General features: G+C 53.0%; 1 protein-coding gene across 1 annotated transcript in view; it reads left to right on the top strand.

Annotated features, from left to right (window-relative positions):
- Nucleotides 1-8,810, top strand: part of CCDC13 (coiled-coil domain containing 13) — a 34,198-nt gene extending 25,388 nt beyond the window's left edge. The window contains exons 13-15 of the mRNA XM_061127765.1: nucleotides 4,028-4,182; nucleotides 6,172-6,286; nucleotides 6,855-8,810. Coding sequence (XP_060983748.1) covers nucleotides 4,028-4,182; nucleotides 6,172-6,286; nucleotides 6,855-7,014 — 430 coding nt within the window. The 3' untranslated portion in view covers nucleotides 7,015-8,810. The remainder of the gene's footprint in view (nucleotides 1-4,027; nucleotides 4,183-6,171; nucleotides 6,287-6,854) is intronic.
- Nucleotides 8,811-12,133: the final 3,323 nt, after the last annotated feature.

Below are 12,133 nucleotides of genomic sequence, written 5' to 3'. Positions count from 1 at the left end.
CATGTCAGTTAGGGCTCTTTGGTGACAACAGAAACCAATTCTGGCTAAGTCAAGGGAAAGGAGAGTGTGGGAAAGCACTGGCTGACTCCAAGGTGCAGGGCAGAAGAGGAGCCCAAGAAAGCCCAGGGATACTGGTAGCAGGAACCCTGGAGAAGTCTCTCCTGGGCCAGGAGAATGATGCAGGCCCAGCGGATTTCAGTTCTTGTGCAAGTGGGTCCCGGGAGAGAAGGTCTAGCTGGCCTGGGTGGCTCACATGTCAACCCTGGACAAAGGCCAGACACCCTTACTGGAAGGACCTCCAGGTGCTCACATAATGGAGGAAGGCTGGGACTTCCCTGGTGGCCCAGTGGTTAAAGCTCCATGCTTCCACTACAGGGGGCATGGGTTTGGTCCCTGGTCAGGAAACTAAGATCCCACATGCCACACACTGCAGCCAAAAAAAAAAAAAGAATTAAATTAAATGGGGGAAGGGCAAATTGCCAAAGGAAAAGATGGAGTAAGTCACCCAAGGAGCTGAGGTGCTGGGATGGCAACTGCCTAAGCAGTGAGGGGCAATCAGCTTTGTTTTCTTTTCAGTAGTATGTACACAGAGAGGGTATGTATTTCAGACTTGCTCAAGCAAATGAGAAAAAGTAACACTGATTCTTTTTCTGTCATTGAAATATAATGGCTAGCACAAGCCTCCAGCCTATCCAATGGAAGAAACATAAGTTATGGCTTTCTCTCCCATTTTCTTTAAGCTGCACCTGAGTCTGGGGCAGTGTGGGTGTGAAGCAAGGTGACTAGGTTATCTATTGCTGCCTAACAAACCATCCCAGACCTAGTGGCCTCAAACATGATTTACTCTTTCTTACCATTCTGTGGGCGGCCTAGGTAATTCTGCTTCACGTGATGCCAGCAGGATCACTCACATGCTCCGTTCAGCTAGCTCGGTAGGGGTGCCTTTGTTCTGTACATCACCTCCCTTTCCAGGTGGTGCTTCATCTTCCAGGGCCTCTCCATTCAGGGCTGGGGTGAGGGTGGGGCAGGCGAGAGACCTAGGGTACAATATTCAAGAGACACGCTCAGAGTCACACGTGTGATTCTCAGCTGATACCCAGACCTTCTGGGGAACTGAATTTTACATTTTATTTTATTTTCATGACTTTTTATTTGAATAGCTATATGTGAACACGAGGCTGCAGCCGCTGTGTTGAGCAGCACAAGTCCATCATATTCTACCATATCCCATGGTGTGAATATGTTACCTTTGGTCTTTCCCCTGTTGATGCACCTTTAGGTTGTTTTAGTCATTTGCTTCAGCAAATAAAGTTTCAAGGAACATTCAAAATAACAAGGAACATTGAAACTAACATTGTTAGTTTCAAGGAACTAACACAACACTAACAGGTTGTGTTAGTAGCTGTATACTGTGTTGGCATACAGTTCTGTGTTGGTAGTTGTATTCTGTTCAAAATTATTACCATTCTGTTCCTTCTTGAAGGAAGGGAAGAAGAACGCTGGGAAGGTGGGAAGAATGCTTCCTCCAACACTGTTCTTACACTTCCAGGTTCCCACTCTGATTTGCATGGGTCTATGTGTGAACAGTTAGAACTGGACATTGAACAACAAACTGGTTCCAAATAGGAAAAGGAGTACGTCAAGGCTGTATATTGTCACCCTGCTCATTTAACTTATATGCAGAGTACATCATGAGAAATGCTGGGCTGGAATAAGCACAAGCTGGAATCAAGATTGCCGGGAGCAATATCAATAGCCTCAGATATGCAGATAACACCACCCTTATGGCAGAAAGTGAAGAGGAACTAAAAAGTCTCTTGATGAAAGTGAAAGAGGAGAGTGAAAAAGTTGGCTTAAAGCTCAACATTCAGAAAACTAAGATCATGGCATCTGGTCCCATCACTTCATGGCAAATAGATGGGCAAACAGTGTCAGACTTTATTTTTGGGGGCTCCAAAATCACTGCAGATGGTGACTGCAGCCATGAAATTAAAAGACGCTTACTCCTTGGAAGGAAAGTTATGACTAACCTAGATAGCATATTAAAAAGCAGAGACATTACTTTGCCAAAAAGGTCCGTCTGGTCAAGGCTATGATTTTTCCAGTGGTCATGTATGGATATGAGAGTTGGACTGTGAAGAAAGCTGAGCACCGAAAAATTGATGCTTTTGAACTGTGGTGTTGGAGAAGACTCTTGAGAGTCCCTTGGACTGCAAGGAGATCCAACCAGTCCATCCTAAAGGAGATCAGTCCTGGGTGTTCATTGGAAGGACTGATGCTGAAGCTGAAACTCCAGTACTTTGGCCACCTCATGTGAGGAGTTGATTCATTGGCAAAGACCCTGATGCTGGGAGGGATTGGGGGCAGGAGGAGAAGAGGACAACAGAGGATGAGATGGCTGGATGGCATCATCGACTCGATGGGCATGAGTTTGAGTAGACTCTGGGAGTTGGTGATGGACAGGGAAGCCTGGCATGCTGTGATTCATGGGGTCGCAAAGAGTCAGACACAACTGAACGACTGAACTGAACTGAACTGATGTGTGTATGTCATCCTTTGCTTGGGTGAAACCTCAAACAGTCCTGGCCTTCTAGCTGAACCTTTGGTATCACAAAAGGCTGAAATGCCATACCTCACCATAAGAAGGACCATAGCCTCAAACTCAGTGAGAAAATAATCAGATCCTTTGGTGAAATAACCAAATAACGAGGACTTGAAGGCCCATAAATTCATGACAAGTATATAGAAAATAATAAGTAATCATAATAATGAACAGAAAGCAATCACTAGTCTAAGCAAAACAAGCAAATAAAAAAGAAAATGTCCAGAATTCTTTGGTAGTCTAGTGCTCAGGACTCGGAGTGCTTCCACTGTAGAGGACCCTGGTTCAAATCTGTGGTTGGGGAACTAAGATCCCACATGCTGTGTGACATGGCCAAAAAAAAAAAGTAATCATGAATATACTGCCTTTTGAGTGTCCTAATGTAACCCCCTGTGGTAGACAGGATTTTGTTCTCTGTGTCCTTCACCCCCACTCTTGTGCCTGTGAATACTTTATGTTATATGGCAAAAGAGACTTGCAGATGTAATAATCATCATGGACCCTGAAACAGGAAGATTATCCTGGATTACCCAATCTAATCACTTGAACCCTTAAAAGCAGAGAAATTTCTCCATCTGGGGTCAGACAGAGAGGTGCTACAGAAAAAGTCAGAGTCAGAGCATGAAAAGGGTACCCGGCTGGCCTTGGAGATGGAGGGGGCCCGATAGTCTCTAAAAGTTGAAAGTCACCAGCCAACAAACCAACAGGAAACAGGGATTTCAGTCCTTCAACTGGAACTGAAGCCTTCCAACAACGTGGATAAGCCTAGAAGCAGATTCTCTCCTAGAAACTCCAGGTAAGAGCCCAGTTCAGCCAACACCTTGGTTTTGGCTTATAAAACCTGGAGCAGCGAAACCAACAGGACCTGCTAAACTTCTGACTTACAGAACCATGGGGTGATAAATCTGCATTGTTTTAAGCTAAGTCTGTGGTAATTTGTTATAGCAGCAATAGAAAACAAATATGCCACCTAACATTCATTCAGCCCCCAGTAATGGTAATATAACTACATTGCGAGGTGGTGAGGTGATTCTCTTTGGTGAGGAGAAAGTACTAAAATAAAACTTAAATCTCATGTTGCATAAGATATACTCATAAGATTATATTTAAGCCTTAAAAAACAGCAGCATAAGCATCTGTAGAAATATGGCAGTAGTGAAAGGAACAGTTAAAAGTGGTATAAGTGGTTGCTTCTGGAGAGCAGGAATTGGGAGTGAGGAGTGGTGGAAAGAGGCTGCATTTTTTTTTTCCATTTTAAGGCTTAGAGAGAACTATATGGTTTTTAAATGCACATATCTATGTTACTGCAATAAAAATAAGGAAGAATGGAGTCCCGTGCCCACCAGTGTAAGATGTGCCCAACTCTCTGAGGTCTGAGCAGGTGGGTGCCAGGGAGTATGGTGACCCTTGTTCTCTCATCACCAGGGTGGAGGAGAGGAACAGCAAGCTTCTGGAGTCAGAGAGGAGGCTGCAGGAGGAGCGGCACCGCGCTGTGGTGCTGGAACAGCACCTGGAGAAAATGCGCCTAGAGCCGGGCAGGATGTCAGCCTCTCAGAGAGCAGCCCCCAGGAGCAAAACAGGTAGGGCTGGGGGTGGGGCCAGCCCAGGGCCACATGGGCTGATGGTGTCCTGGGGCTCCTGTCTGACTGGGGGCCAGGGGGAGAGGACACGCAGCAGCAGAGGCAGGCTGAGCTCTCTACCCTGGTGGAGGGGCTGCTGACTGGCTCTGCCCTCTGTCCTGAGCCCCTTAGCTTCCAAAGGCGGGACCCTAAGGTTCCTCATGTCACTTCTGCTTTCATCCCATTGGCCAGATCCTAGTCACGTGACCACACCAGCTGCAGAGGGAAGTCTAGGTGTCCTGAACTAAAAGTTCAGTTCTGTGGCTCTAACACAGTGGTTCTTAAGGTACAGTCTCTGGACCACAAGCAGCAGCTTCTTGTGGGGCGGGGGAAGTGGGGATGCGAGATGCCAGAGCCAGAAGCCATTTTTGGGGAGGGAGAATCTTCAGTGTGGAGATGATGGATCTGCCTCTCTCTGATATCTCTATCCCAACCCCTCCAGGTTCTGGCGTGGACTTTTGTCCCCACTTCCCTGCCTCTCAACACCCCAGTACCCCTCCCCCAGCCAAGGACACATAGATCTTTTTTTCCCAGGGAAGGTGAGATCAGAACACTGTAGGACGTGCCAGAAGTAGGGCACAGAGAGGGAGGAAAGCCCTTTTCCCACCAGCAGAGCCAAGACTCCAGGGCCTTCCAGGAGCTGCTGAGAGTACAGGCTGGGGAAGGACTACAGGGCTTAGCTCTGCTGAGCTCTCAGGAACAGGTCCCTTAAGATGTAGTATCTCCCGACCTTGGACTTACCTCCTGCCAGGCAGCCGAGCTCCCAACTAGGGAGGGCTAAGCCACAGTAAGAAAACTACTTTGGCACTGCCTGGACAAGGAAGGGGCAACTGCCTGGAGAGAAAGTGACCATGTGGCTTCTGTGTATGCTGCCTGTGACCTGGGAGAAGCACCACCCCTCTGGGGGGCACAGCACACCCCTTCACATATACAATAGGAAGCCTGATTGTGAAATGTGGTCCCTTGTGGCAGTTCCATACCAATGGGGAAGAGAACAATAAACAAACCAGCAAAGGATGGCAGGTCAGATGGAGGCAGGGGCTGTGGCTCACAGCAGAGGAAGAGGACAGGAGGTACGGAGAGCAGCTGATTTCTGTGGAGCAGTCACCCTAACTGATGAGCTGACATCTGAGCAAAGACAGCAGAAGGGGGTGGGGATGTGGCATAGATACCAGTGGGAAGAACAAGTGCAAAAGCCCTGAGATGGGTACATGGCTGGAGGCTTGGAGGCAGTGAGACTACAGCATGGGGAGGGGAATATGAAGTGAGGTAGGGAAGTCATGAAGTGCTGAGGAGGTGGTTCCATCACACAGGCCTTGAGGGCCAGATGTGCATTCACTGTGGCCTCACGGAGCTCTGGAGGCAAGAACTATTCTCCTCATGAAACAGGTGAGGGAACCAGCTCAGAGAGGTTGATGGTTTACCTGGGGCCACACAGCAGGAGGTAAAAGCCAGGGCTGCTGATGTCAGGTGATTTACCCAGCACCATGCCGCCCCTGAGGTATTATTCAGCACAGAGGTTTTCTGATGCTGTGATAGTACTCGAATTCCCCACCAGGTGGACCCTGATTTCTTTTTCTGAGCGCTCTTTGTCCCCTGCACCCAGCCACCCTGGATCCCCTATATGTATGGATAGAGCTGGGGGTGAGGTGCCCAGTGGTAAGAGAGCATCAGGTCCGATGACCGCCTAGACTCAGACCCAACCTGCAGGCCAGACCTCAGGCCCAGCTGACTTCCAGAAACTTGTAAAATGCCAACAGGGAAACATTAACAAGAGGAGCCATCTCAGTACAAAGCAGGGCCTGGAGGGAGGCAGCCTATACCCTGAAGGAGGTATAATGTTTCAAAAAGTGGAAAAACAGGAAGTGGACAGTTGGGGGTTGGGTGAGGGGGAAGTGCTAACACAGGGCCATGGTCTCATCACAGAAAGTGGCCACTGCTGCCCCACAGGTCTGCCTGCCTCAATCACCAGGCACCACCCAAGCGAAAGTGAGAGGAAGGACCCATCTTCCACCCAGCTCTCCAGTGTGCCCATGGAATCCCAGATGGAGGAGCTGACCACCAGGTGCCCCCTGCCCCTTCTTCTGAAAAGGGTGATGTTGCATGGGTGGAGGTGCTCTGACAGGCAGAGGGACCACATCGCTTCCCCCCTGACTTCTATTTGGCCAGAAGGCTGGTCCTGCAGGGTCCTGGGTTCTAGGCCTGCAATTCAGCAACTGGCCATCAGGGGACAGAGAGACCCAACTATGACTAAAGATCTCCTGGCCCCAAGAAAAGCTTTATCATGTATGGGTTACTGAACCCACTTTTCTCATTCAACCTAAACTTTCTAAGGTCAAATGCAGTGGTGGGAAAGGAAGAAAGGGGAACCTCTATAAATTAGTACTCATGCCTTGAGGCAATCAACATTTTGGGGAACTACCAGATACTAGGCCCAGCAGCTGTGAGTGGGCCCAGAGAGGAATCCCATATGGTATTATTCCCCGAGGGTCCCTGAGAGGAGGGGACTGGTCAGAGAGTACCCTGAGTGTGAAGAACAGCTGTGCTGGCAGCCCCAGGGCCCTTCGCAAACATGCACATATGTTCACATGTGCCAGCTCAGCCATGCTGAGCCCTCTCTCTGTGTGGTCCAGGCTGGCCATCCAGGTGGAGGAGAATGAAATGCTGAAGGCGGCCCTAGGCAATGCCCTGCAGGGAAAGGAGGAGGACTTCCGAATGTACCATGAGACCCTGGACCAGGTGAAAGGGGTTTTCCTGCAGGCCCTGCGGCAGCAGAAAGCAGACAAGCACTAGGATGGCAGCCCAGTGTCAGCCTGGCTGGACAGGGCAGCCTTAGGCCTTGAGAGGATGAGGCTCTATCTGAGGACTCCATCTGCTCCTGGAAGCCAACCTGAAACAGCCATCTGGGCCTCTTCTGCCAGAAGAGGTGCTTCAAAGGTGACCAGAGCCAATATCCCATGGCAGGAGGGCAATATCCCTGGGCATGCTTAGCCACAGCAGGGAAGGAGACTGACACCCTGTCAGCATCAGCAAGAGCTCTGGGATGAGAAGCCGGCTGTGGACGGACAGATGCAGTCCCTTGGGCAGGTGCTCACTGCCCCTGTCCCCTGCAGGGGACCCTGCAGGCCCACAGAGGTCCACATGTGCAGGAGGATGCAGAGGGCTCTGGGCTGGGAGCATCCCCCAGCCACCCAGACACACTCCATCTCCCTCACCAGAGCATCCTCATAGCCCAATGCCAATCCTAAGCCAGGGCTCCATCTGTGGGCATCCCTCCCTCTGCAGACTTGGGGGCCACTATGCTCCTAGCCATCTTGTCGACCCACACCTTAGGGTTCTTCCTTAGATTCAGACCCTCAGGTTTGTAATAATAATGATTATTTTCATGATCATTGCAGATCCCAGTGAGTGGCATCTACTGTGTAAACCTGACCCCCATCAAGATCTCCAATAACCCAGGGGGTTGTCACTCTCTTTTACAGATGGAGAAACTGACGCTCATGGAAAGACACAGAGCTAATATTTAACCCTGGTCTGCATGCCTGCAACAGCCAGGGCCTCCAAAATCCGGGGCCTCTAAAAGCCTGGGCCTCCTTGAGCTGATTACCCCGGGTGGGCATGCTACCCACTGCTGGGCAGCTCTGCCCCTCTACCAGCTGCTCCAAGAGGCACCTCTTTTTGCTTCCCAAAGGCTGCAGCTGGTAGGCACTGGCGGCAGAGGGCAGAGGCGAGGCCAGCGGGAGGATTTTGAGGCAATGGGTCCAGGCAAAGGAAGAGTGTACCTCCCTCCCCACGGCACAGGGCTGAGCTGGGAGCGCTGCTGCAGGAGAGCTCCAGGCCCCTCTGTGACTGCCACAGGGTCACCCCCTCCACTGCAGTTACTGTCATGGGGAGGGGTGGCTCCATGGAGGGCAGCCACATCTCTGCTCACACGGGCCCACACAAAGACACAGACACACACAAATCCCTGGACTTGGGAGTATGAATCATACGTATACACATGTGCCAACAGATGGTGCTGACTCCACACTCATAGGTCCTGCCTGGCCATTTCCCTTCAAGTGGCATCAGAGAAAAACTTCCTTCCCAGGAAACCTGAGGGGCCCTTCATCCTGATTGCCTTCACTACACTTGCTGAGGTCTCTAGACCTGTCACCCCATGCAGGGTTGAGGCTCCGAGCAGGGGGGCCAGCATGGACTCCCTCCTCAGCCCCATCCTTGAAGAAGGGCTCCAAGAGACAGGGTCCAGGAAGCTGCAGATGGCTTTCCCTGAGGTGGGGGTTTTCACAGTATGTACGCCGCCTATGTGAGTCACTGCCCAAGTGACACAAGTGACTGGTCTTCTCTAGCAGGAATGTACATCTACCTCTACACACACACACACACACACACACACACACACACACACACACACACACACTAGCAGGAATGTACATCTACCTCTACACACACACACGTGGAGGGGCTGGCTTAAAGGTCTGCTCCACTCCCCCAGCAGAATCCCCCTTCAGGACTCCCTGAATTAAAAGGTGCCAAGTGCTGGCGCAGTGGCTGGCACACAGTAAGAACTCAATAAATGTCAGCCCTCAGTATCTCCTCTATTAGTTCCACAAATACTTGTCGAGCAGCTCCTCTGCCCCAGGTAAGGGGGCACCGGGTAAGGCAGACTCGGCCCCTGAGATCCTGGAAGCCCCAGACCAGCTGGGACGACAGATTCCCAGGCCACCATGTACCCAGCCAGCTGGCCGTCAAGTAGTCACCGAAGGCCAAGAGCATGCCAGCCTCTCCAGGCCTGTTAGGGGCCCAGAGGTGAACCTGACTTGTTGCTGCCGCCTTTAGAGAGCTGCTGGTCTGGTCAAAGAGGCGTGGGAAACAGAGGGCCCTGATGGAGCAGGAAGAGGTGGGGCGGGGTGGGGGGAGGCAGAGACAGAAAACCGCACCTCAGAGCCTCCCACCATCCCTCTGGCTTCCAGGCTCATTGCCCAGGTCTGAGTGGGACAGGGGCCATCCTTCTGCTCTCCCTGAGGTATGGATGGGAGAGGGTGGAAGGGGAAGGCCCAGGAGAAGAAAGTGTTGTCAAAAGGGACAAGGACGGGGCCCTGAAGGATCTAACTCAGGTGGGCTGGGTGGGGAGTGGACCAACCTGGTCTGTCCAGGTGAGTGCCCTGAGCAGCAGTGCCTGTCCCTGAGGAGGACCTCCCCAGCCCTCAGGCAGCTGGGCAGCCGGTGGGCTGGATTTTTCTCTCACAGATGGGAACACTGAGGTCCCTGCCCAAAGCCACACGGTGGTGGGAATAGGAGACAGGTGCCCGGAGAGTGCAACAAACAAAGAGGCCGAGGATGGAGAGGCCTCACGTGAGGGCTGTCCCTGGCCGCACCTTGGGCTGTGGGCCTGGGTGCTCAGGTTCCAACACTGACAGGTGACACCTGGTTGGGCCATGGGTGTGGCTTGGCCACTGTCCCTGTAGGGGCCTCTGGGGCACCGGAGCTGAGCTGAATAAGGTTGCAGTCTGGCTCAGGCTGATTCAAGCCCCAAACACATTCCACTGCCCCTGGCCCTCCAGAGGACTCCTCCGGGCCCCCATACCCCTCCTCCAGCAAGACCACAGCCACCATACAAGGAAGCATCTGCCCACCCACTCCATCTTCACAGGCACTGCCTGCACATATACCCTATCTCCTACAGTCCCTGAGCCTTACACACACACACACACATACACATGCCATAAACATACCACACACACATACTTTCCCCAAATTTTTACTATAAGCAGCAACCAGAAACAAATAAAAAGGACTCTGACACTTAAGAGAATTGGCCCCCTGCCCATCTTTCCCACTGGCCCTTGCTGATCTTAAGTCAGTCACTTCCTGCCCCTCATTTTGTGGGTGCCAGGCGCCCTCCCCTTGGCACCCCTCATGCAGGGAGGAGCTGGCCTCAGGCTGTCTAACCCGAGGTCCAAGAGGCCTCCCTAGCCCTCCACCCACCTGCCGTCCACCCCATCCAAGCTCCCGACAGACTCCACTGTGCAGGGCTCGCCTGGTGGACCTCCTGCTGTGTGTGAGTGCTGCCTGTCCGGGCCTCTGGAATGAGCGAGGGGTCACCCACCTCTCTTAACAGCTTCTCTCTATGAGCAGTCCAATGAGCCAGGCCCTGGCCATGGAGGGAGTCGTCAAATCCCCCCTCAAGAATCCAGTGAGGTCAGGGCCGGCAGGGTGCCCATTTACAGATGCCCATCTGAGGCTCAGAGAAGTGGATTGCCAGCAAGGCGGAGCTCAGGCTCAAGTCGGGCCAGCTGCACCTGGGTTCTTAATGGTGAAGCCAGACCACCCCATCTGCTCCCCAGAGTCATTCTCTTTGAGCCTTACAAGGGCACCAGCTGGATGGCTGGCCCAGGCTGGTCTCAGCCAGCACAGGTGTGGGTGTGCCGGGTTCCTGCCCCTGCAGGGCAACCAGTTCCAGAAGCTTATGCAGTTGGCCCAACAGCTGATTCTAACCTCCTCGTACGTCAGTTTCCTTTTCTGTCAACTAGGAAAAATGGTAACCACCCCTTCCCGAGGGATTGTGGTGACATTAAAAAGAGTTAAACCATGTACAGTCTTACAACCATGCCTGGCTACCGTGATTAACTTGTTTCTCCTCTAACCATCACTGCCTCTACGTTGGGACTCTGTTCAGGTGTCCCGCCTCCTCCAAGAAGCCAGCCCTAACCCCCCCAGCCTGGCTTAGGCACCCTTGCCTGATGCTGGCCTCCTCCAGCACTTGTGATCCATGACTGGAGCCCCCACCCAGCCCCAACAGGGCAGGAATCACCACTCATGCTTCTCGGAGTCAGGGACCAGCCACACCGGCCTCTGTGTCACTCTGGGGAGTGTGTGCTGGGAGGCAGCTTGTCGCCTTAAGGCATTACGGGAAGGTAGGGGACTCTCCTGCCCGGGCCTTGCTCAGGCCCTGGAAGTGTCCCTGCTGGGGGCAGATGGAGGAGAGCACCCCTCCCTCCTCTAGTCTCAGCTGAGCCTGTGACGGGGGTCGGGGGATCAGCATGGGCTCCAGGACCTATCCATGACGAATGACCACCACACAGCTCCTTCTGCCCCCTAACTCTGCCCCTCCTTGCACGTGCACAAACAGGCCCTCACAGACTGAGATCCTCACCCCAGAGGATCCCAGAGTGGCTGGATCACTGGGTGGCACTGGCCTTAAGGAGGCTGTGAGGGACCCTGGCACACGCCCCAGCAGGGAACTCTCGGGTCCGGCCTCCACCCACCCATGTATCAGTCTGACCCACTGGGTGCTGGAGCCGGGGTGAAGTGGGCCTCAGGATACCCCTCTGTATCAGGTTGGCTGGTTTGAGGCCTTGGCTACCCCTTCCCAGAATGAGGGTCCTGTCTCCCCCAGAGGAGTTCCAGTTGGTTGGGAGCACTGTGATCTGCCTCCATCCTGCACGGAGAGAGTGCCTACACTTGAGGACCTGCTAGCACCCCTCCACCTGGGCAGCTCCCCGTGGGACAGGGTCGGGGTATGGGGTTCACATCTCTTTTCAGTTCCAGTTCCACTGGGCCACTAAGTCCTCCGCCCCTGCACTGATGCCTGGCCAGGCAGGACTCTGCATGCTAAACTGGACCAGCACAGGGGGCTGGGTGGGGGTGCCCTGAGAATTCACACATAAAAGTGTGTGCCGAAATTCATGCAGCTGACCATCAAAGCGTGTGCATGGTGTGAGTGTGGCAAGGCAGGGCAGAGCTCACAAGCCTGCAGAAGTCAGCGGGGGCCACCTGGAAGGCTTCCTGGAAGAGGGGAGTCCTGGCGAGCAGTGAGAGGGAGACACAGGCTCTCTGGACCAGGGAAGGCAGGCTGAAGACAGGCCCAGGTGTCCCGGTGAGAGCCGACGCCAGTGGCCACCCCTTCTGC

The sequence above is a fragment of the Dama dama genome, chromosome 24 (genome assembly GCF_033118175.1).
Source record: "Dama dama isolate Ldn47 chromosome 24, ASM3311817v1, whole genome shotgun sequence".
NCBI classification, from domain to species: Eukaryota; Metazoa; Chordata; class Mammalia; order Artiodactyla; family Cervidae; genus Dama; species Dama dama.
Note: the sequence above shows the minus strand (reverse complement) of the source record. Positions and strands in the feature narration are given on the sequence as shown.